The following is a 26,847-nucleotide window of genomic DNA, read 5'->3' as shown; positions in this document are numbered from 1 at the left end:
GACCAGACAGAGCTGTGAGGACCAAACAGAGCTGTGAGAACCAGACAGAGCTGTGAGAAGCAGACAGCAATGTGATAACCAGACAGAGCTGTGAGGACCAGACAGAGCTGTGAGAACCAGACAGAGCTGTGAGAAGCAGACAGCAATGTGATAACCAGACAGAGCTGTGAGAACCAGACAAAGCTGTGAGAACCAGACAGAGCTGTGAGAACCAGACAGAGCTGTGAGAACCATACAGAGATGTGAGAAAAAGACAGAGCTGTGAGAACCAGACAGAGTGTAAGATCCAGACAGAGCTGTGAGATCCAGACAGAGCTGTGAGAAGCAGACAGCGATGTGAGATCCAAACAGAGCTGTGAGATCCAGACAGAGCTGTGAGATCCAGACAGAGCTGTGAGATCCAGACAGAGCTGTGAGAACCAGACAGAGCTGTGAGAACCAGACAGAGCTGTGAGAACCAGACAGAGCTGTGAGAACCAGACAGAGCCGTGAGAAGCTGTGGGTCACTATGATCACTGTGTACTTCACTTAAAATAGTTTCTGCCCTGTTCAATCTGTCTATCTGGGTTATTGTATGGCTCACTCTTATAGGCTACAGCATGAGGAAACCTAGAAGAATCCACTTAACAGACTGCCAGTACTCAAGCTGTTATGTTGTAAAAGAACAGAAAGGGCCACACACTGTATGCTCCTTATTAGGGTTGCAAAGGGAGGGTATATTACTGGTAACATTTCAAGTTTCAAGTTTTTTAAAACATTTTTATCACATGACATCTAGTGGCCTTTTGGGGTACTCCAACCCTCTGTGTGGCATTATCACATGTAAAATATATCAAACAATCAAATACAACGATTTTCACATAAAAATAGAAAGACATTATCCTAAATATAAACCATCAACTTACCAAAGGAATAGCACTTATTTCAGCTTTTTTTTTTACACACTTGTATTTATTTGACTATATCAATATGTTAATGTTGTAAAAAAAAAAACATAAACATTGGTGCCAAACTGGTGGCAGTTGTGAAAAAAAAGTCAATAGTTGGAAGAGTTGCAGAGTTAATTGAAAGTAATGCCATTGTTGATGTGGTCTATCCATGTGGTCTATCCACTAGAAGTTCATGGACAATATGGACACAGATATACAAAACTAACACTATTTGATCAAAAAAATATATATACTCAAGTGTAAATGACCAAAGTTACCATAGATTGCCATAGATTACCTGTTAATTACCAAAATTACTGAACGTTCCGGTAACGTCAAAGTTTTGATCCAAAAAAGGATCTTCGTCAGGCCAAACATAATTCAAGTGTAGACACATTATCCTTAGCCCAGCACCTATGTTTGTTGAAGGATGTAGTTTAGGAACACAACCACTGTTGACTATGAAAACATAAACTATGAAAAAAAGAAGTATGAAAGCATAAAACATAGATTCGTCTGTCGGTTGGTTTTAGCTGGATCTTTTCTTCTGTAGTTGAAAAGGCTGCGACAGTTCTGGATGCATCACACAGCACTATGATAACTCATAGGCCATTAGAAGGAGAAATCCTTATTTATTTTCTTTTACCCGTTTTTTTCTGCCCAAGTTTGTGGTGTCCAATTGGTAGTTACAGACTTGTCTCCTCGCTGCAACTCCCGTACGGACTCGGGAGACGTGAATGTCGAAAGCCGTGCGCATCTTCAGGAACACAACCCAACCAATCCGCACTGCTTCTTGACACAATGCCCACTTAACCCGGAAGCCAGCCGCACCAATGTGTTGGAGGAAACACCGGGCACCTGGCAACCCGTGGCAGCGTGCACTGCACTCGGCCCGCCATAGGAGTCGCTAGCGCGCGATGGGACGAGGACATCCCTGCCGGCCAAAACCTGTGGCCAGCTGCAACAGTCTGGACTCGAACCCAGAATCAGAAACAGAGTTTAATGATGGACCACGACCCTCTCCCCGATCGTTCCAACTTGACACTTAATCAAATAAGATGTTCTGTATAAAGGCGACTTTGATTGAATTAGTATTTGAAGTGATTCAATCAAGCAGAGTATATATTTAAGTGTAAGGGATGTTTTTGTAAAAAAGAAAAATAGCTAAATTGCTATTCTCATTTGCTTCTCTCCCAAATGAATGTATTACTCGTAGAAACTACATTTCCCTACATTTATTCATGACTTTTCATATTTAAAGATGTCAGCTTTGGTCAAGCCGTATGAGTCGAGGCTAGACATGTTCACAGTTAAATAACTGAAAGCCTTGCTGAAAGATGACTGGTAAATTTAATCCTTTTGATTCACAAAGTTTCATGGTGGAGTATTTTTATTTATTTATTTCATTTAGCCTTTATTTAACTAGGCAAGTCAGTTAAGAACATATTCTTATTTACAATGACGGCAATTGCAATTCTATAATTTCTCATTTGAAGTGTACACTGTAATTTGTGCAGTCATTTCAGATATTTGCCTAAAGTCACTGTCAAAAGTCAGTTTCCCTTAAACATTTTTGGAGGGATAGTGTTTTTTTAGTATGGCCATATGCCACAGTAATGTCCGAGCAGCATTGTAAGCCTTCAGAGAGAGAAAGTTATTGTTTTCATCTGAGGTGCTAGACATTCTATCTCTTCATGATGGTATACAGTATTATCAATAAGAGCTAACTGTCCTTTTAAAGGATGGAACCCATAGTTGCTGCTAAAAATATGTTTTCTCCAATAACGTGAAGAATAGCGTGGCACTCAGGGGATGATAGAGGGATAGAGCAGCACTCCTTCTCATAGCCAGCACAGGCAGGAGGCTTTGCTACCACTCTTTACTGTTATTGCACTGTAATGTTAGAGCTATACTTTAACAAAACACACTTTCACTGAAACATTACACTCCCGAAGAGCATTTTATGTCCAGAATGGATGACTTCCATGCTGGCCAGGCCAGTCATCAGCTTTAGCCCCTGTATTGCAAAAATCTGGTGGCAAGCCATTTAACAAGAGCAGAGCAAGTCGTTTGGAGGGTCAGTTTCACACTCATGCCCGCAGACACCCCAAACCCCTTCCGAAATCAACCTCCATTGTAATACTAAGAGCCCAAGAAAAGGACTGACACAGTTTGACAAAAGCCGTTGAAGTCATCATTCCGGGTGGTTTGCGGGCCGTTTCCCCCGTGACCTCTGAGAGGGAGCGTAAAAAGATCAGCTCCACCCGGCCACACTCAGCCAGTCGCAGCCCCTCCCCTAGTCACCTCCCCCTTGCCTGGCCTGCTTGCTCCGCTGGTGGGGGAGATTGAAGTGGCGTCCCGCATCGGGTGGCTCTCTGTGTCACTGAGCAGGTTACTGTCGCAGCTGATAAAGCACCCAGCCAGTGTGATGGAGAAGGGCTGTTCTCTCGCTTTCTCTTTCTGTTCCTCTTCCTCTCCTCTCTCATCCTTCGCCACCCTCCCTCTCCCTCCACTGATGAATTTGCTTCACAGTTTCAATTACCCTGACCTTGAGCATTGAGAAGGACCCACACAGCAGGGCTCCATTCATCCAGTCAAATAGAGCCATCTCTCATGTTCTCTAGTCTTGTCCCAAAAGCTAATATGGTTCCACAGGCCTAATTTGCTCCTCACCACTCACCACAGCCACAACACTGACAGCAAGCTAGCCTTCAATGACATTTGGACTTTAGACTTAGCACAACTCAATCTGACCACAAAAGGCTTGGATAAAATTAACATTAGTCTAGTCACAAATCGTTGAACCTTGACACTCCATGTCCTCTTTCTAGCCTAAAGAGATGTCTATGTAACGTTTTATTAAATGTTGAGAGCTATAGACTTGTATTGAATTGAGTATTGTGTACTCCAGCCCCTCAACCACAGAATAGGTTGAATTTGTGGTCACACTTTATCTGGATAGTCTGGATTGTCCATGCTCTACAGATGGTCATACTATCAAAAAACTACACAACATGACCAAAAGTATGTGGACACCTGTTGGTCGAACATCTTATCCCAAAATCTTGGGCATTAATATTTAGTTGGCCCCTCCTCTGCTGCTATAACAGCCTCCACTCTTCTGGGAAGGCTTTCCACTAGATGTTGGAACATTGCTGCGGGGACTTGCTTCCATTCAGCCACGAGCATTAGTGAGGTCTGGCACTGATGTTGGGCGATTAGGCCTGGCTCACAGTCTGCGTTCCAATTCATCCCAAAGGTGTTCGTTTAGGTTGAGGTCAGGGCTCTGTGCAGGCCAGTCAAGTTCTTCCACACAGATCTCGACAGACCATTTCCGTATGGATCCCGCTTTGCGCACAGCGCATTGTCATGCTGTAACAGGAAAAGGCTTTCCCCAAACTGTTGCCACCAAGTTGGAAGCACAGAATCTTCAGTAATGTTTGTTACTGTAACTCTGCCTGAGGAGAATTCCTATCAGGTAATAGAAAGCAGCGTACCAACCCCACACACTCCCAGTAATGGCTTAATGAGAGAGGCTATGTCGCTGCAAGGGTGCGCACAGGGAGCCAAGGGGATTGTGGGCGCTGAGACGGAGCAGAACCTTCCCCTCTCTCTCTCTCCTGGCCTGTTCGACAGAGTTAAAAACTGCAGCCGGTGCCTAAATACCTAACTGACATGTTACTTTAAGCTAAACACTTATACATCTTCCCCCATGGTTAGCCTCGACTCCAGGTTTTTCCCTCTCTGAACAGAGGGATAAATGAGACTTGGGGTTATGGTAACGCGGGACTACTAACACATAATTTTAGGGAATGGGAACCATTCGCGATTAAACTAACTTTCTCACATGTGGAAGGGCATTTGGCCCATCATTTTCATGTGGTTTTTAACTACTACTGTAAACTTCTGTGCATTATGTCTGTCTACAACCCCTCATCCTGTACCTTGAAATCCTACTGTGACATTATACAATATCCATCCACATAGATTGGATGTGAAAACAAGCCGAGTGTCTGAAATTAAAACAGGATAAGCGCCTCAGGCAGGCCTGAGGTCAGTCACGACCATCGAAGGTCATACCACCAATTGGCAGGCCTCGCTCTCTACTCTGGGATTTCCTACATAACATCCTTTCACGTTTGACATTGGAGCTGGTAGCAGTGGTGTAGTGAGACAGAGATTACACCGAGAGAGATCAGACAGATTGGGTGGGGGCTGGGTGGCTTCACAATCACTTACAGCAGACAACCTTGGATGCTTTCCTACACTCGGGCATTAGTCACAATCAACTAGAGGCACGGGATCCTCCCCCCACCTGGACTGGCTTACCTCTCATGCTCCCTTTCCTCATAAAGATTACTGCACCTGTACATAGCCCACCTATAATTTAGCCCAAACAACTACCTCTTTCCCTACTGTATTTAATTAATTTATTTATTTTGCTCCTTTGCACCCCATTATTGTTATTTCTACTTTGCACATTCTTCCACTGAAAATCTACCATTCCAGTGTTTTACTTTGTATATTGTATTTACTTTGTATATTGTATTTACTTTGTATATTGTATTTACTTTGTATATTGTATTTACTTTGTATATTGTATTTACTTTGTATATTGTATTTACTTTGTCACCATGGCCTTTTTTGTTGTTGTTGCTTTTACCTCCCTTATCTCCTCATTTGCTCACATCGTATATAGACTTGTTTATACTGTATTATTGACTGTATGTTTGTTTTACGCCATGTGTAACTCTGTGTTGTTGTATGTGTCGAACTGCGTTGCTTTATCTTGGCCAGGTCGCAATTGTAAATGAGAACTTGTTCTCAACTTGCCTACCTGGTTAAATAAAGGTTAAATAAAAACATTAAAAAATAAATCCAACCTGCCTGTCCTCATAACGTACCTGGGTCATTCCACCAATTTGGGCTTTACATTTTTTTTTTTACATTCTGTCATAAAGAGCACAAGTTCAACCTCATAAAAAGTGAGAGGATTGACAGAGGGACATGTCAAAATGCTGAATTTTGGTACTTTAGTAAGTCCTTTTTCATATTTTAGAAATCGGATTTATTGAATTCTCCATGTGGTCTATATTAAATGGCACTTCATTTAATTTAACAGGCTTTTAAAATTCTATATTGGTGCACAATTTCAACTCAAAATATCAAAGCTTAGTGAGAGAGACTGTGTCACTGCAAGGGCACGCACAGGGAGCCACTTACAATTGTTTTTATCCACATAGTTTTTACCCACCTACCCACCTAGTAGTACCCACCCACAATGCACCCTCTCACAAAACAGGAACTTTGGCCATAGAGATAAAATGACTAGCACGACAAAAGCATGTTATCTTGCTTTACTCCTATGGGTACACTCAATATGGCAGCCGGTCCACCCATTGACATGAATTGGAAAGCCTGTTGTAGTAACTCTGTTTCAATGGCTGTGGCCTCATGAGCTGGGAGATCTATCTGCATTTTATCCACTCAGCATAAAGACAAATGTGACCTTTCACAGCATTTCCAGTTGACATTTCAATTTTTCAATTTTTAATCGGGGACCATCCCCCCGGCTCACTCCTCCTAGTAGTTAGTTATGTATTATTAAGGTGATTGAGGCCCATACTGAGCTGAGGGTCGTTCAATCTAACGCCACTCAAACAAACAACTGATGCTCCTGAGTCTCTCTCTTACTCAGTCACACAGCAAGTTAGTTGTTTGTTTTTACTGCTGTTTTTCCGAGGGAAAGGAACAAAAGCTCCCGTTTCCTTTTGAATAGGACGCCCATCGGTTGGCCAAACGATATAGGCCGCTCCGGGAGGGATTAAACGCTCTGTGACCTGCTCAAACGAGTGTCCCTCGCTATGAGGCTTCATGGACTCATCTCTCTGGCCATCCTCCAACCTTCACAGGAGCTTATAATGTGTAGCCTTTATTTGACTAGGCAAGTCAGTTAATTAAGAACCTGTGGTAGAAAAAGTACCCAATTGTCATACTTGAGTAAAAGTATAGATACCTTAATAGAACGTTACTCAAGTAAAAGTATTTGGTTCTAAATATACTTAAGTACCAAAAGTAAAAGTATAAATCATTTAACATTTCTGGTATTGAGCAAAGCAGGCGGCACCATTGTCTTGTTTAAAAAGTGTATGGATAGCCAGGGGCACACTCCAACACTCAGACATCATTTACAAAAGATGCATTTGTGTTTAGTGAGTCTGCCAGATCAGAGGCAGAAGGGATGACCACGTGTTGTCTTGACAAGTGTGTGAATTGGGCCATTTTCCTCCCCTGCTAAGCATTCAAAATGTAATGTGTAATTTTGGGTGTCCGGGAAAATGTATGTAGTAAAAAGTACATTATTGTCTTTAGGAGTGCAGTGAAGTAAAAGTAAAAGTTGTCAAAAATATAAATAGTAAGTAAAGTACAGATACCCCAAAAACCTACTTAAGTAGTACTTTAACACCACTGTTTAGAACAAATTCTTATTTACAATGACAGCCTACCCCAGCCAAACCCAGACAACGCTGGGCCAATTGTGTGCCGCCCTATGGGACTCCTAATGGGACTCCCAATCACTCCCAAATCAAGGACTGTAGTGACACCTCTTGCGCGGAGATGCAGTGCCTTAGACCGCTGTGCCACTCGGGAGTCACTGATATTTTCTGTACTTTTAGTCAGGCTGTCAGGATCAGGTCCCTGGCAAGGCAACACATTCTCTTTGGTAGAATCTCAATACTTTCCACTCAGCAACCGTTTTGCTGAGCTGAGGTACTGACGTACTTATTACACAAGGTTTTCCGTTAGCGCCTCCTGATTTTTAACAACCAGGACATTTTCGCATTTCAGGTCTTAAAAGGATATGCAGTCCCCCAGAAGCTCCCTGTATATACAAAGCAGTATCTCCCGTCAACTCTAGCCTACACAAACACAGGCCACACAGCCTGCCCAATGGAAATGTCACAGGTTAATGAGCGTGATCCTCCACTCAACACACGGCCCCTGGGAGGGGGCGTTTGATGGGGGTTTGACGGCCTGAACTCTGTGACTGGCCCCAGGTTTATACAGTATGTCCAGAGTTACAGACCCTGTAGGACTCATTAACATGGAGACGTCTCTCGACGCCACCATCATCGGCAGACAGGAGTTTACCCCTCAGGCTCTGTCCCAGTGGGACAGCCCCCCATCAAACAACCTTCACATAACCATCAAACAACCCTCACAGACCCCATTCTCATACACACTCGTATATTCACTACCAACCCACTTAGACCCACTCTCATATGCGCCACCAGCGTGGAAGGCGCTTGTTTTGTTTTTACTGTATGCTGTGAAAGGTCACACTTTTTGGTGGGGCTCTTAGATGAGGGTGTCGATGGTGTTGAGACAGGGTGATAGAGCCATTTGTCATCTCTGGATGTAAGCCAAATCAAATCAAATCTTATTGGTCACATACACATGGTTAGCAGGTGTTTATGCGAGTGTAGCGAAACGCTTGTTTGTTAAGTGCTCATCGCTTAGAGTTATTGAAGGAGCTATTTGTCAGTCCAATTACCCAACTCATTTAGCTCGGGGATACACTGTACATGTGATTCATCATTTTGTTTTTGTCTAATTCTCTTCAGAAATACGACTCCAGGTTCGCCTGTGTTCGTTCCTGTGTTGGGGCTGAAGGTTTGCAGGTTGGTTTAGTGCACAGAACACGGCTCCATATATCGCGGACGGGCGTTAATGTGTTCGGGAGCACTGATGTGTTAACGTCTAGAGATGACTGCACCGTCAAAGACATCCCGTGTCAAGAGTTTTAATTGTTCACTGTACACTTTCCCTCCACAAGGAGGGAGGGATGGAGGAAGGTGCTAAGATCTACCATGGCGTCTAACCAGATTTCACCTCATTGTAATTTGTTATTCATGACAAGATTGCATTGGATATTGAATTATATTAGTCGGAGTGAAAATGTCACCACTTACCTACCCACTGATATTTCACTGGGGCCAGCAGGCATGGCGGGCTGTCTGCCCAAATCATAGTATTAGGCTGTGTCTCAAATGACGAGAGCTCCATAAGCCTCTGGTCAAAAGGAATGCACTATATAGGGAAAAGGTTGCCTTTTAGGATGCAGCCAGTGTCTGTCCTGTCTGCTCTTACCACTCGTGGATGGGCGGAACACCCACAGACAGAACCCGGGCAACTCTCTGCCCGATCAGGCTCTTCCAAAAACACTGCGGTGCATTAATGGAGTGCATGCTAGATCTGAGAGACTTTCAACGAGGCCCAGCAGAGTGAGTCTCTGTAGGGGGCAGTGGACTGTAGAGGAATTCCAGCCCTGGGGAACTGCTCCCCTTAGAGGTGTGCCGTGTCCCTACAAGTGTTATAAGCCTAGACTACATTCAGTGTGTGTGTGTAATTCTGTGTTTGTTCTATGTCAGTAAGCTGCTCAGACCTGCAGAAAGCATTTCTGCTCATCATTTCCAGTGGAGCTCTTATTGGTTTAACAGAATCCGTTCATGCTCTGTAATAGTTGTAAAAGCTCTTGTTTTGTGTGTGTTTGGGATGGATGCTGGTGCGTAAAGGGAGGTCTGCCTACCAACACAGCCTTTCTGAAGGATATTTACATGGTCCCTTTGATTTGTACTTCGTGAAGACTATGAAAATACAAATTTTCTCGGGGAATATAACATTTTGCGTTATGTGTGAATATGCTTGCTCGTTTCGGACATGCAAAGAAACTGTGGAAGCATTGGATGGCATGATTTCTGCCGACTCCAATTCATCCTGAACAGATATTTCTTTGTGATGAGTATTTCCTACCTGACTTACCTGGTTTCCTCTCTTCTGATCTCTTGCTTTGCAGTTGTGTGGCTGTGGGCTGCTCGGCGTGGGCATCTGGCTGTCTGTGTCCCAGGGCAGCTTTGCCACCTTCTCGCCCTCCTTCCCGTCGCTCTCCGCTGCCAACTTGGTCATCGCCATCGGCGCCATCGTCATGGTGACCGGCTTCCTGGGCTGCCTGGGCGCCATCAAGGAGAACAAGTGCCTGCTTCTGAGTGTGAGTTATGATCTCTCTCTCTCTCTCTCACGCACACACACACACACACACACACATATTAAGTCCATCAGGCTGCTGCAGCAGGAGGTGGAGGGGGTCTGTGCTGTACAACTGGGCTCGTTCAGAGATTATTTACAGCGCTATCGCTAAGAACAGATAGGTGTCGCACCTTGATCCATTAGTGGGGAGGGGTGTCTGTTCTGTAAGGAGAAGGAGACAGTGTAGCATCAGTTTCTTTCTCGCTCCAGGCTGGTAGGGTTGTTTTTAGTCCTGGGTGGGTGGTGTACAGACCTAAGGTTCAGGCTGACTCTGGACCTATATGTCAGAGGGCCTAAATATAGCATAGCCAACAGGCAAAGGGACTGCCTAGTAAACTACCTGTTGGTGCAGACAGAAATGGCGGTGTGGAAGACCAGGAAACATGTAATGCAGGAGGCGGGAATCACGGATCCCAGAGCTGTGCTACTGGGGCTGTTGTGGGCTCGGCTGGCAAGTGTACAGTATATGGGGGGCTGGTGTACGATCTGGAGGACTGTGTAGGGGTGTGGGGCATCAGGGGGATTCTTTACAGTGGACGTGGAGGGGGGCTTGGTTCTAACTTTCTAGGTCTGTTTAAATGAAGTAACGTTTGTGCTTTTAATGATGTAACTATTGGGCCAACAAAGACATTGTTAAAATAAAACAAATCTCACATACACACTCACAGCAGCCTTATTTGTATTACTCTTCAAATGGGTCATCAGTAGAGCAGCCAGGCTAACGAGCTCAACGGGGAGTTGAATCCTCAGTAAAAACCTCAGGGGTTCAGAGAGAAAATTCGACCCGAGCGCCAGCCGCTGCGGGAGTCTCCCATTTTGAAAATGAACAGTAACCCATCGGCTCTCCTCCATGGCCGTGGTCACAGCCTGATTGAAAGATGTGTCAGTGTGAGGACATGTGTGTCACTTACATGATTGAATTATGTAGCGCTCATAATGGCACATCCATTGCATTGGTAAGGAAAAAAATTGAACGCCCTGAATTATTTAACACAAAGAATAGTCTTGTTTGTCTCTAGACTCATGTTGTTCCTGAAAAAGTCTCAAGAGTTTTCTCAAGTTTGATTTAATCAGCAAAGTTTAAAAATAGGTTTATGTAACTGGATGTGAAACTTTTTAAATCAACTTAAAAATGAGAGTTGCGGAATATCAAACATCTCCAATCCCTTGGAGAAGCTAGCACACGCCTCAGTTAAGAGCATACCAAATCCTCCACATCAGCACAGCGGTAGGTATACACTACCTGCTTTAACAACACGGAGAGACAGAGAGAAAGAGAGGGGGGACAGAGAGAGGAAAAAAGAGAGAGAGAGAGAGAAAGCGGGAGAGAGGGCCTGGATCTCAGTCAGAACACCATAGTGATAAATAATGAACTCTGATGTAAAAGTTTCATACCACATCTCTGTTAAGTCATATCAGATTGAGCCAACGGGTATTTCATATTCGCCCAAACCTGGGATGTTTTGAACAGTCAGTCTTTCTATCTGTCAGTCTGTCTGGAAACATCAGAGTGAAGTTAGCCCTCCTGGGGGCAGCCAGATCTGAGGTACCGGTCTGACATATTATTTGTGAAGTTCTTCTGTGAACAAACTCTCTTTGGATTAGAAATATTTGAAATAGATAAAGGTCAGAGAACCTTTGCCGTCAGGAGATTCAAGCTAGGCTAGACAAGTTGAAAGAGCCCATCGCAAAATTCAAGGGAAGATTGAAATGTGTAACACACTCGGCTGACATTGCAGACATGAAAGTGGGTGTATGAACGCACAGACACACACGTACACCCTCACACACATACTCAAACAAACACACTCACACATACATCGTGTCTGTTTAAGCAATCAGAGCACCCACATTGTGTCTATATAATTTGAAACGTTCCACACCCGGAGGAAACATGACAAACAGACTTTGTGGGACCTGTCAACAAAAGACAAAAGATTCAATGAAACAATCAAATGCTGACCTGGCCACCTACAAATTCAATGAACAACTGTCCGTGCAGTTTTCACTGTGATCCTTTTTCATATGTACCATGACCCAAATAATACATCCAAAACAAACAGGGAAAAATGAATAGAACTCTCCTCAAATTGAATTTCTGAATCTGCCGGTTGCTGAGCTCCCATGCTGTGAAGAAGGGATAGAGTCAGTATTTAGCTGAAGGAGTAAGGAGATGCTGGGCTACGTGGGAGAATCTGTGGAGAAATTAAACCTCCTCCTCGGGATGTTCACTGGCCCCCAGGCACTCACTCACCTTATCTCCATCTCTCTCCCTCCCCCTCTCTCCCTCTGTATCCCTCTTCCTCTGTCTCTTCATTTCCCTCTCTTGCTCTCTCTCTCTCTCATTCTCTCCATCTCCTCTCTCTCTTGCAGTTCTTCATTGTCTTGCTGATAATCCTGCTGGCAGAGCTGATACTACTCATCCTGTTCTTCGTGTATTCAGATAAGGTAAGGATACTTTAATGTCCCCCATGTTAACTTATGATACAGTATATTATATGATCCCATGTTACACATATGAATGTAAATGTGCCGAACGACATCAGAATTCACTGAGCATGTAACTACTTACCATTTATTGACGTGTAAACGCTGCATGTTTGCACACACACACACACACACACCCCAGAAACCTCAAGACACAAATGGTGTCACGTACATAAGCATGGCCCAGTTGTTCCATGCTGAGAGTGTCCTCAGTCTCCTCTTTCAAAGACACTTGTCGCACGGCGAGAGGTTAAGCGTCTTCACCCCACTGGGCTGACCCCCGGGGTCAAAAGGATCACAGGTCAGCCAACAAAATGCAGTCTCACCCCTGGCCAAATGGCTCAGTGTAATTAGTCCTTAGCTCTTTCTTAGCCCCACTCTCCTGCTATATGTCCCACTTACTCTGAAGCTTTAGATCAGCGTTTCCCATGACCCTTAGGGCATGGGGTGGGGTTTTGTGCTGCTATGTATGGCCAGGGTCTGAGAATCTGAGAACATTGGATGGCATGTAAAGCCCAGGAGGTTATTGACAGCCATGGGGGAAGTCTTAAAATCAACCTATAAATGTCCCCAGATAGATGAAGTAACCAAGCCTGAGGCAAATGTTTTGTGTTGGTCAAATGGATCAGCAATAAAATGGTCCTCTTTTTCCAGGGACATTGTGTGAGTTAGATTTTTATTCTTCTTTATATTCAAATTCTTTGGACATGAGGTCATTGTTCAAGGTCAGCCTCTCCGACAGATAAAGGAATTAATTTAGCAGTTAGCACCCAGTTCATTCAGAGATCTGGATCTCTCCCAGTCTCCCATGCATGCAGCAGGCATGCACCATCAGGAATAAATATGTCTGCCGTCTGTCTATAAGCACCATCTTCAGATATCACCAGCTTAACGTCATAAACCCAAACTAAACCTTTCCAAAGGATCTTATGGGAGGGTACTTGACTTGACAGCAGTGCAGCAGTATGAGATAATCTGTGAAGGTGTGGGGTGATCATCAGTCAAAGAAGCCTGGGCTCGTATCCACAAAGCATCCCAGAGTAGGAGTGCTGATCTGAGATCAGTTATGCCTTTTATATTATCAAGGATGGACAGGAGAACCTGGGCCCAAGGAGGAGTGCTAATATAGGATAAGGTCCACCCGTCCATGTAATCTAAAAGGCAAAGGCATTCCTACTGAAACACTTTATAAATACAGGCCCTGATCCTAGATCAGCACTCCTACTTGGAGAGGATTTGTAAATACGGGCCATGACGTTTTTTGCTGTAAGGCCCGACTTTAGGCTTTACTGTCGTCTCAAGGCAGGTTTATGAGTCCTCCATCTCCACAGATTATTGTGTTTGTATCTCCACTTGCACATTAAAGTTAGATGAAGTGATGATAACACTGATGGCCTGAAATGTATCAATGAAATGTGAAGCTGTTACTGCAAATGGCTAGTTATTGAATGTGGCATTTCTAGCTCACATCAGACCAGGAATGGTTCAACACAGGATTTTTTAGACTGTGTTTTTAGATTACATGAGGCTACCAGGGTTGAGGTAAAATCTAATTTAATTTGAAATTCCAATGACATTTTTGAATGAACTCATGAAGTGGATTTACGTTCAATTCAAATTTCAACAATCTTTAAGTTAAGGAATTGGAATAAGTCTGTTTGAATTGGAATTTAATTGGAATTTGTTTATTAAATTTAATTGGAATTCATTATGTGTACATTTAATTCACTTAGTATCAAATGTACTTAGTATCAAACATTGACTGAAGGATTTGTTTTAAATCATTTCAACTTGTATTTATATTTTTCCAGTATAGCGAGGCTGTCTGAACACTAACATTATTAGCCTAAAAGGCTGAGGCAATTGAATTTGAGATCTTGTTTGTCGATAATGTTGAATTGGGAAATTAATTCTTAGAATTTATTATAGACACGACAATAATCACATCTAATATAGGCATTGGTTGAAGCTCAGTGTTAAATTCAAATCTCCCTATCATCGTATCTAAGCCAATATGACACCAATCTCGATGAAAATCCGTAAATCAACTTTATTGGAGGTACACAACACACCCCCCCCTTTCTACACGAGGCGCCCGTCTGTTATCGAGAACCTCATACCTGATTTTTTTAACCCTTTGATGCGTACGATCACATTTTTGTGATCATTGTTGAGTGGTCCTGTCAATGTTCCAGATGAATGGAATAAAGCGGAGTCAGGCGCAGGACACAGGTATAAGTAAAGCCACGATATTTACTCAATATCAACAATAATCCAACAAGGATAAGCATGAGCAATCCAGAACACGGAACACGGAACACCTTGACAGAACAATCACGCACAAAACAAAAGGGGAAGCCAGAGGGTTAAATAAGGAACATGATTATGGAATGGAAACCAGGTGTGTACAATGAAGACAAAACAAAACAAAAATGAAACATGGATCGGTGGTGACTAGAAAGCCGGTGACGTCGACCGCCGAACGCCGCCCGTACAAGGAGAGGGACCAGCTGGAATGCGGTCTTTCTCCATCTCCACCCCTGATGCGGAAAAGTGGTACCCTTGAAAGGAGACGGACTGTTGGAAGAACAGACATTTCTCAGCCTTGACGTACAGGTCATGCTCCAACAGTCGACTAAGCACCCGGCGTACCAGGGACACATGCTCGGCGCGTGTGGCGGAGTATATTAGAATCTATATACACCACCACACCCTGCCCGTGCAGGTCCTCCGAAAATCTCATCTACAAAGGATTGGAAGACTGATGGCGCATTCATCAACCTGTACGGCATGACGAGGTACTCATAATGCCCAGAAGTGGTACTAAATGCTGTCTTCCACTCATCCCCCGCCCGGATATGCACCAGGTCGTAAGCGCTCCTGAGATCCAATTTTGTGAAGATGCGCGCCCCATGCAATGACTCTGTCACACCGGTTATGAGAGGTAGCGGGTAACTGTACTTTACTGTGATCTGATTAAGACCTCGATAGTCAATACACGGGCGCAAACCTCCATCCTTCTTCTTCACAAAAAATATACTTGAGGAGGCAGGTGAAATGGAAGGCTGAATGTCTCCCTGTCCCAGAGATTCGGTGACATATGTTTCCATAGCCGCCGTCTCCTCCTGTGACAGAGGATACAAGTGACTCCTGGGAGGTGCTGCGTCTACCAAGAGATTTATCGCACAATCCCCCCGTCGATGGGGTGGTAATTGAGTCGCCTTCTTTTTACACAAGGCGAGTGCCAAATCGGCATATTCGGGGGGAATGTGCATGGTGGAGACCTGGTTTGGACTCTCCACCGTAGTTGCACCCAAGGAAACGCCTACACACCTCCCTGAGCACTGACGGGACCATCCCTTGAGAGCCCTCTGTTGCCACGAAATAGTGGGGTCATGTGAAGCCATCCAGGGAAGGCCCAACACAACAGGAAACGCAGGAGAGTCGATCAGAAAGAGACTAATTCTCTCCTCATGACCCTCCTGCACTATCATACAGAGTGGAGCTCCCTAAGAGTGACCTCCCTATCCTATCTAAGGCATGTACAGGGAAAGGAACATCAACAGGAACAATAGGGATCCCTAATCTATGTGCAAAGCAACGGTCAATAAAGTTCCCAGCCGCGCCTGAATCGACTAGCGCCTTATACTGGGAATGCGGGGAGAACTCAGGGAATTCTATAAACAACAGGAAGCTCTGGGTGAGTCAGGTGCCTACTCACCTGGGATGACCCACCAGCGCTCCGCCTGCTAAATCGACTCCCTGGGGAACCTCCCCAGCACCGACCAGCAGTGTGCCCACTGCGGCAACAGGTAGTGCAGGGAATGGTCCCCCCTCCGCTCCCCCTCATAGCAGCACCTCCCAGCTCCATCAGCGTTGGATCGGAAGTGCTGGGGGATGGAACTGACGGACCCCGATCCGGACGTCCGCGGGACGCCAACAGATTATCCAGCCAGATGGATAGGTCCACCAGCTGGTCATGGTTAAGGGTGGTGTCTGCAGGCTAGCTCCCTGCGAATGTCCTCGCGTAAACTACACCTGTAGTGGTCGAACAGGGGCCGCTCATTCCATCCCGCACCGGCGGCCAGAGTGCAAAAGTCCAGCGCAAACTCTTGTGCGCTCCTCATCCCCTGTCTGAGATGATATAGTCGTTCCCCCGCCGCTCTCCCTTCAGGTGGATGATCAAAAACCGCCAGGAATCGGCGGGTGAAATCTTCATAATCATCCAACGCCGGTCCTTCCCTTCCACAGATGGCGTTCGCCCATTCCAGTGCTTTACCCGTCAGACAGGAGATGAGGGCGTTCACACTCTCGCGTCCCGAATAAGGAACATGATTACGGAATGGAAACCAGGTGTGTACAATGAAGATAAAACAAAACAAAAATGAAACATGGATCAGTGGTGACTAGAAAGCAGGTGACATCGACCGCCGAACGCCGCCCGAACTTGGAGAGGGACCAACTTCAGCAGAAGTCATGACAGGTCCCTGCAAATATGTGATTGGAACAGGAGCAACATAACGAATTATGCAACAAACACGTCTAAAAAGCATTGTTGTCTAATAAAAGCATCTAAACAATGTTTTGTACTGATCTTACTGGTACTGGTCTTCACAATTTTATTCCTAAATTTCACCTTTTATTGTAAAAGATAAATGTGAACCTCATCATCCAAGCATCACACGGAACACATCCGCAGCCAAACTCATTCCATTAACCAGTCTAAATAATTGGTTGCGCTGACAAAAAACAAAACATAAGTTAGCGACCTAACCGCTAGACTTGTGCTCACCAGAGATGTGGTACATTGTGAACAAGGGAGAAAGTTAGCATTGTTTAGAAAAGAGATGTAACAGCAGTTACATTCTTTGTGATGGTAGCCATGTTTGTTTATGTTTGGCAAGCAAAAACTAATCCCAGAATTCACTATAAGACAGAAATAAACAAAGTCAAAGTCAAGGTCATTGCCTGAAAAATATTAATTTAGTTTGGCCAATTTTCAGTATATTTCCAAATCTTCAATGTACTCGTTACACTGTATACAAGAACCGGAGCACATGACTTGACAAGTCGTTCACAGTTTTTGACAAATCACAAAGTTAATAAAATGATTACCTCACAGATCCCCCCAAATGCAATCCTACTGCCTAGCCTAACCGTGGCGCCAAAGCTAAACAGGGTTGCCCGATATGGAAGAAACCATTTTAGGGGGGTTTGTGGGGGAGTTCATTTCATTTGTAGAGGGTTTTCAAATCCATGGGGGAAGATATATTGGGGGAGATATGATGCAGGAAATATTACTATGATGGGGGGCATCATAGTATTTAAAAGCTAAATAAAAATAAAACCCCTGGAAAGGGGTCTGAGCAGGCAACCCTGAGGTACCATAGTCTGATGCCGCATTCAAAACAACTGGGAACTCGGATCTCCAACTCCCGACTTCAGTGCGTTCAAGACAACTGGGAACTCGCTTTGAACATTTGTCCAACTCGGAATTCCAACTTGGGAACTCCAATTTTCCAACCTGAAGATCACCGATGTCATGATTTGATTTTTCAGAGATCCTGTTGTCTTGAAAACACCATAAGTCAGTCGAGTGAACCACCCCTTCACCTCATTTTGTTACAACATCTTTGGCCTGACAGATGCTTATTTGACAACCAGAATGCACTGTATGGTGTCAATAAACATGGCGCCACACATAGCTGGTAAATAGCTTAGCATTAGCTCATCTTAATCAGTAAAAAAGTATTTTACACATGTGTCCATTACAATCTATGCAATAATCGGAATGCATGATTTATCACCAGAACTTGAAAATGTGAATAAAACAGTAAATACATTATGCTCCATACATACTGTACATATGATATTCTACAGTAGAAACGACAACACTATATACAGAAAATAAGGCACTTACTTTGAGAGGAACGCACACATATCCAATGTTATTATTTGTAAGAAAAAATAATGAAGGCAATGCGGTTGCCAGCCAGAAAATGTGGCAGGGGGGAAAGTTTGTGGAAGGCCTGTTCTGACTATAGATGCGTTAATGTCTGCATACTAAATCTGGGGAAATACTGGGGACGTGTTTTGGCTCTATTCGAAGAGAGAAGTAAAGCCTCAAACATAAATTGACCCCAACAGTGAAATGGGCTACTTCTTATGTGAATTAATGAGGAGGCTGAACACACCTCAATTCAAACTGTTCGAAAATAAAACTTGTTAGAAAATAATTTGAAATTGACAAATTGAAACATAGCCTATAGATAATTAGCAGACAGCGTACCTTGGTTTGGTGGCAGCGTGGGTTAACTGTCCTGTTGCGTAACAATCACATTTTTGAACAGTGAGTGTACTCTTACGTCACGTGCATAAAAACTCACACTCTGGCGACCGTTAGAGACATTTGGAACTCAAACGTGAAAAGGTTAACAGGGTCGTTAGCGTCTACCTGGCTCAAATTCGAAACGTCGGATTAAAACGAGACAGCGTCCATAAAGTTACCACTGGTCTTAAAAAATGCAGTATTAACTAAGTTTGTAGGTGCAACAGTTTTTATTAAATGTATAATGTATCGTTCTCACGTGCACATTTCCGTCTGTTAAGAAACAACGATGTGATACCTTTTTGTAGCTTTTTCAGCCGTAACTCAAGAGTTCTAACTCCTGGTTGGTTGCTCGGCAACAACACAGCTGCTTGCATCATGCTACCAGTCACAAGACGTTTATGCGAACAAACCTAGGCTACTGTAAATAGCTAGCTGACGTTAATCAATAAATGCAAACTGATATTTTGATTAGCTAAGTATCTAACTAACTTAACGGTATACCCAACAGATAAGAGCTAACGTTGGCTAGGTAGCTAACCAACAAGCAACAAATGATATTTTGCCAAATAAGTTTTTCCATACAAGGCAAAAGTCATCATGTGTAAACTGCTGATCTAGACACTTGCGTGTAATCGGAGCACAAACAAATATGCACAAAATAATCTAGCGGACGTCCTTGGCTGCTATGATAGCCAATTCACTTTAGCTAGCTAAGTAACCTTAGCCAATTTAAGAGTGTAGTGTTAGCTAACTTGTATGGCCAGTTCATGCACCACAATATATAATACTTTCTAGTTAGTTACATTAAGTTTGAACTCATCAATCTTTGGGAAACTGCCATGCTAATCAGGTTAATTTGCATTGCACAGACCAAGCTATGGTAACATCAAGACGAGGTAGACAGATTTCAGACAGGGCAAACCCTGCAGTTAACTACGCTACATTTCCTCGGCTAAGAACAACCAAGACCACTATAAAAACCAAAGCTAAGAAAACAAATTGCTTTGTTAAGAAACAATAATTTAGCTATGTTGAACCACATATAGTAAATGGTTGAACCCCAAACGTACGTGTAAACAGAACCTCAGTTGTGCATGCTTAGACTGACAGCGTCGCTGTTTAAAACACCTGTAGAATAAATTCCAGCTTCGGCATAAACTCCCTCTCCTGCCGTCTTAACATTTATAGTACAAATGAGTGCCGACTGATCAACACAGTGTCAAATTCCTTTTCAGTGTGTTCACAGACAATCTGAAATCGGCATTCCAGAAGTAAAATGTAGTCAGGGGCTCCACACGCTGGACCAGGTTAAAACAACATCAGGATCATTGCTTGCTTACGTGACTTGCTGTGTGCCAGCCTGGTCTCATAGACTAGATGTAACATAGTACATGCAAATCCAGGACCCTGATATCAGTATGATATGTTACATTTGGTATAGTTACAAAGGACATGCGGTTATTTAAAGGATAATTGTCCTATTTCTGAAGTAAATCTCAATTGTTTGTAAAAGGCATGTTATAGAAGGGTCCGACACTTTTCTTTGTGTGATTTGTCTTGTTTTTGACAAACTTACCCCAGCTGCGATTCACTTCCTCTTTGCTCATTGTGCAGTATCAGGGGATGCGAAAGACATGAACAAAAGCATCCAAATACATCCTTTTAACATTTGACACGGTCTCAGTATAATGATGTAGGACCGAGTTTGGGAAACCCTGCCCTACGGGACTACCCAGGGACACAGTGATTTTATGGCAAAGTGTCAGATTGTGTGGGCATGTGCCTGTCACAGAGAAATGCAAACACCAGCTGGTTGACAGAACACTAGACAATCTCTATGCGCTTGTTGATGTCCTCCTCCCACTGGAACATCTCACTGCATGATGTCAGAGTAGACCACCGTTGTCCCAGGGAACATTCAGATGGACTTCCTCCAAATCAGCTTGCATTTGACACACCGAGGAGGATGACTATGATATATTCACGGTAACAGCTCGCCTTAGCGAGAGAGAACTTTTAAGAACCCTTCCATTGAAAACAATGAATCCATATTTTGCGCTCCTATAGTCATCTAGCCAGCTACATTGTTTAATCGCATAGTAAATATTTTCTTTAGGCTTTGCTTCCTTGCTCTTGACAATTCTTCAGTAGGATTATGAGCTGGAATCTTGTCTATAAATAAAATCAATATTGTGAGGGTTCACAAGGAGAGCATGTATTATAAGGTTGCATAATTAATGTTGCATAATCACTTTACGGTGTAAAAACCATGGAAATGAATAAAAAACTGAATTGTAAGTGATAATTGGCATTGGTCTGAAGCCGGAAAATAAAGGAAATTCACATGAGCACCACAATGCCTTTTCCACCCATGCTCTACCAAGGTTTTCCAGCACACAGCTTTGACCTACTACAGTAGCTATGTTGTTATTGTACTTCAAACTATGTGTAGGCAGGCTGCTTAGGATTCAAACCTTCTCAAACAGCCTAATTCAGGCTCTTAGAGGAGGTGCTTCCACAATAATGTGATTTGTACCGCATGCAATGTAAAGTATTGGATTCTTCACACACCACAGTAAAACATTATCCCATTACGTTACCTTCTCATGCTTTTAATTAAATGAAAGCAAGCCATCTGGCTTGATTGAGCTGTTTTGTCTTGTAGTTATGTGGTCTATGCCTGTCTTTTCTTAAACCTTTATTTTAGCAAAACATGTTATTGAAAAAAAGAATCATAATAATATCCTTTTTTGGTCAGTAGGTGCCCAGAATAACAACAGGTATGTTGGACACATTAGCTCAGATACTGTAGATCAAGCCTGTCTGCATTCCTGATTTCTGTAGATGTTAGCTTACCTGAGTAATATTGACATAAGCTCAGAACTACTTGTGTTTCAAACATGGTCCTGTTTTATCAATTGCTGTGCTTATCGAGGGACAGTTTATTATCACTGTCAAAATAATGTGTTGCTTAATGTTATGTTTGTACTTGTATTTAGTTTTGAATCCTAAGCAGCCTGCCTACACATGTTTGAAGGACAATAACAACATAGCTACTGTAATAGGTCAAAGCTGTGTGCTGGAAAACCTTGGTAGGGCATGGGTGGAATAGGCATTGTGGTGTTCATGTGAGTTCCCTTTTCAGCTTCAGACAAATACCTTTTCTCACTTAAAACATGTTTTTTTTTGTTTTATCTAACATTGGAATTGAGACAAATATAATTATCTCTGAATTCAAAGACTTAGCTAAAATTGTAATTGAATTCAATTGAATTTACCGGGAGAGGGAATTCAATTATAATTTCATTTGTGGCATTAACCCCATACCTGAAGGCTACTGTATCTGAGAATTGAATGGAGATCAGGCCCTGAACATATTGCTCTTGCGCTTCCGCGCTCTCTCTCTCTCCTTCTTCCTCTCTCTCTCTCTCATTTATATATATATATATATATATATATATATATATATATATATATATATATATATATATATATATAGAGAGAGAGAGAGAGAGAGAGAGAGAGAGAGAGAGAGAGAGAGAGAGAGAGAGAGAGAGAGAGAGAGAGAGAGAGAGAGAGAGAGAGAGAGAGAGAGAGAGAGAGAGAGAGAGAGAGAGAGAGAGAGAGAGAGAGAGAGAGAGAGAGAGAGAGAGAGAGAGAGAGAGAGAGAGAGAGAGAGAGAGAGAGAGAGAGAGAGAGAGAGAGAGACACTAAATATAGTATGCCGTGTTAGGCTCTCCACATCCCCAAAAGATGGAATCGTTAATTTACCAAGGCTATTTGATCTGGAAATCACAGACATACAGACACTTTGGCAGCATTTGGCAGTCTATTAATAGAGGCTCCAAAATTGAGATTTCGTCTTCAAATCATGTGTGATTATGCTCTAATGTTCATGAATATGTCAATTTACTGGAGTACCTTTCTAGCCTGGAATCTAACTGATTTGCTACATTTCACCAGTGAAACATAGCATATCAGTTTGGATTTCAGGCTAATAACTTCCCCTCCTCCCATGGTTGCTCTGCAGTGGAAGTCTTGCCTCCAGGTATGGCAGAGACACAGGTACGCCTCTTTCCACTGCAGAGTGCTCTATAAGCAGTGCTCTATAACAGTATAAGCAATCACAGGCTTCATCTCTACTGGCCCTGCAATGACCCACTATCTGACTACAGTAGATGGCAAGGCCAGAGACCAGATTACACCCATCCATCTTTAGCGCTGTGACCTCATTCTGGGTGAGCTACTTTAAAATATATATATTTCTATTACAAATTTCAAATGTATAATTGCAGCAGTAGTTCCTTTTTTTACGAAAAATAGTGCCAACCGCCCTCCCTAAAAGGATTTGGCAAGGTTCTACAGCTGCACCATCGAAAGCATCTTGACTGGCTGCATCACTTCTTGGTATGGAAATTGCACCATCCTTGATCGCAAACTTCTACAGAGGGTATATCACTGGGGGTGAACTCCCTGCCATCCAGGACCTCTATATCAGGTGGTGCCAGAGGAAGGCCCGAAAAATTGCCAAAGAATCCAGCCACCCAAGCTATAGACTGTTACCACTGATGGCGTCCGGCAAACAGTACCAGAGCACCAACAGGCTCCGAGGCCGTTTCTTACCCCAAACCATTAGACTGCTAAATAGCCATAAGACTACTAAATAGTTAATTCATGGTTACCTGGATTACACCTTCATCCGGCTGGCTGGCTAGCATAGCCATTAGCATTAGCGTTAGGAGGTATTTTATGTGGACTGGTGAGGGCGGGGCCCTGGGACCATTTCCAAACTATGTGACCGATATGGGATGGGACACAGCCTGGCTGATTGTCTTACTGTATGTGAGGACTGGGAAAGGACACTGGGTGATGCACTGAGACAGGTTCCAAACATACAGTAGGACCCAATCTGGTGACAAGTAAGCACTGGAAAGGGGACGCTCAGTCCCAATTCAACCCATGTGACTGATACGATGGAGGACCCAGCCTGGCTGAGTGTTGTTGTGCCAGCTCTTAGCATGGGCACCCATGCCTGTCTGTCTGTGTCCTAGAGTGTCCCAGGTGGTGTAGCTGTGTCAGCTCTTAGCATGGGCATCGGTCTGTCTCTGTCCTAGAGTGTCCCAGGTGGTGTAGCTGTGTCTCAGTAGCAGACCTGGGTTCAAACACTATTTGAAATAATTTTCAAATGCTTTATCTGGGCTTGATTGATCTTGCCTGTCTCAATGGAACCAATCGAATAGTAGCAAAAGGGCAAAACCATCTGGCAATTAATGGCAGGCTAGAGCAAATGCTAAAAGTATTTAAAAAATTCTGAATGGTATTTGAACCCAGGTGTGCTCCATAGCAGCCCTGGCCAGGTAGCGGAGTGTTCAGTGACCTGTAGATAGAGCATATGCTACAGGAGCAGGTCAGGAGAAACAGGTTGAAGGGATTACGGTAGGATTTGACAGTGGGGATTTGAAAGTGTGGAGCTCTAAGAAATGTTGTCTGATCACAGTTCTCCCTCAGTAAGCATTAAGGCACCTCAAGGCCACAGTAAGCTGTAAGATGTGTGGTAAATACATAAAAAGCTGTTGTAAGCTATTTTTGTAGCTCTTTTTATCTTAATGTAACCTCATTTGTCCAGGTTTAGCGAGCTATGTCATTTAGAGTTTTTAATTCTTGTTTTCAATTACCATCTGGTGAAATTACTTGAAAAGGGTGATGTTGTGTGTGTGGGAGCTATCTTTTCTACAAATAAGTCAATGCTGGGGCTGTAATTTCCTGCACCACAAATGAGAAAAGCATGGCATGTGAACATGTCACTTCAGGTGTGTAAACATGTCAGGCAATGTGCTCTCAAGTGATCCACCTACTTAGGGACTCGTAGAGGGTTCACAGCGAAGCTGTGAAACATATTGTTAGTCTTAGATTTTTCCCCCCTTGAAATGGTCAAATAACTAAAACAGAGATTGGTAACTTAGAGGCCATGAGTAACATGAGGCCATGAGTAACTTGGTCAAAAAGAATGGCACCGATTGGCTTATAGGTGGCGCCGTTATCAGCAGTCTCTCTTAAACCCTCATATCCACCTCCCCATTTGACCTAGAGACTTCATGCTGCACACATTTGCCTCAAGGACCCATAAAGTCCTTCAGGATAGATTGTCCTCCAAATTCAGTGTGTAGGCCCATGGTACATCTCTAAACTAGGGAGTTTTTCTATATACATATATATATATATATATATATATATATATATATATAAACAGAATATAGCTAAGCAGAGGCAAAATCCTAGTGGAAAACCTGGTTCAGTCTGCTTTCCATCAGACACCGGAGATTAATTCACCTTTCAGCAAGACAATAACTTAAAACATAACTTAAAAAAGGCCAAATTTACACTGGAGTTCCTGAGTGGCCGAGTGACAGTTTGACTTAGATCTGCTGGAAAATCTATGGCAAGACTATGGTTGTCTAGTAATGATCAACAACCAATTTTACAGAGCTTGAAGAATTATTTAAAGAATAATGGGCAAATATTGTACAATCCAGGTGTACAAAGCTCTTAGAGACTTACTCAGAAAGACCAGCTGTAAACACTGTCAAGGGTATTTTAAATAACATGTATTGACTCAGGGGTGTGAATACTAATGTAAATAAGATATGTGTATTTCATCTTCAATAAATGTGCAAACATTTCTAAAAATATGTTTTCACTTTGTCATTATGGGGCATTGTGTGTAGATGGGTGAGAAAAATGTTTTTAATCAATATTGAATTCAGGCTGTAACACAACAAAATGTGGAATAAGTCAAGGGGTATGAATACATTTACATTTTTACACTTTAGTCATTTAGCAGATGCTCTTACAGTAGTGAAAGCCCTGTATGTAACGCTAATGCTCAAAATCATCTGCAATCATTGTCAGAACCAATAGTCAGATTCAGGCCAGATTTTGTATTTAGACTCATGATTGCACGTAAAGGAAGACAGTTCCTACATGATAGAGCTCTTGCTTTGTTATCCAACTGATCTTGTGTCCTTCCTGTCTGTCATCCTGTGACACCCTGTGACATTGCTGTTCGTATATTATTCTTTTGTTTTTTTCAAACACTATATTCTACTTATAAAGCATTGATACTAAGAATGTATTCTGACATTTGCTTGCATTCACGTGGCCATCGTGACCCAAGTCCCAGAGAGAGAAAGTCATTGTTCCATCACAGAGGAGAAGCATGGTGTTCCATGACAAAGGAGTCAGAGTAGCCAGACATCCCCCTCAGGTCTGTAGGTCATTAGTAGGCAGGGGGTGTTAGTGCTCCTCCCTCTCACACTGGCCCAGGGCCCCATTCTGACAGCAGTAGTGGCGTGTATTCATGGTTGCCAAGGGAAGGCAGGCTTCCTCAAAAAATGTACCCTGTGTTTTCAGAATTTCCCTTCAATTTTGTAAGGCTGAATGTAACTCACCGGAGAAAGCATCCGAGCGAGCGAAACAGCACCCCTCTGTCTCTGTATTTGCTGGCCATCTATCTGATGCGGTCTGGTCAAAAAGAGAGTGACATTGTAGCATTGAATGGAAGGGAAGCCAGGAAGCATTTGGCCTCCCTTGATTAAAAAAAGCATACAATAATACCCAATCAGCGTTGAGATAAACTGAGTGAGCTCAACTGGTCCTGGCGCACCAAAAAAAGTGTCAGCGGGATGCAGTTTGGATTTGGCTTCACTCTCATGGCATCAAGAGAAATACGTCATTGACAGAAACAACTTGAATTGTTGAATCTTGTTGTTGTTGTCCTCCAGTGGCTAGCTAGCTAAAATGATCCCTTTCCTAAATTAGCCATTTATTTATTTTATTTTACCTTTATTTAACTAGGCAAGTCAGTTTAGAACAAATTCTTATTTTACAATGACGGCCAAACCCTCCCCTAACCCGGACAACGCTGTGCCAATTGTGCGCCGCCCTATGGGACTCCAGATCACTGCCAGTTGTGATACAGCCCGGGATCGAACCAGGGTCTGTAGTGACGCCTCT

The 26,847-nt window shown here is 43.2% G+C and overlaps 1 protein-coding gene across 2 annotated transcripts in view; it reads left to right on the top strand.

Moving 5' to 3' along the window:
* The window catches only part of tspan9a (tetraspanin 9a), a 276,224-nt gene that overhangs the window by 227,801 nt on the left and 21,576 nt on the right, over nt 1-26,847 (top strand). For both annotated transcript variants that reach the window (XM_021601788.2, XM_021601781.2), the window contains 2 exons: nt 9,787-9,978; nt 12,390-12,464. In XM_021601788.2, coding sequence (XP_021457463.1) covers nt 9,787-9,978; nt 12,390-12,464 — 267 coding nt within the window. The remainder of the gene's footprint in view (nt 1-9,786; nt 9,979-12,389; nt 12,465-26,847) is intronic.

This window comes from Oncorhynchus mykiss, chromosome 1 (genome assembly GCF_013265735.2).
Source record: "Oncorhynchus mykiss isolate Arlee chromosome 1, USDA_OmykA_1.1, whole genome shotgun sequence".
In the NCBI taxonomy this organism is placed as follows: domain Eukaryota; kingdom Metazoa; phylum Chordata; class Actinopteri; order Salmoniformes; family Salmonidae; genus Oncorhynchus; species Oncorhynchus mykiss.
The sequence above is the reverse complement of the archived record's forward strand: the minus strand, read 5'-3'. Positions and strand labels throughout refer to the sequence as shown.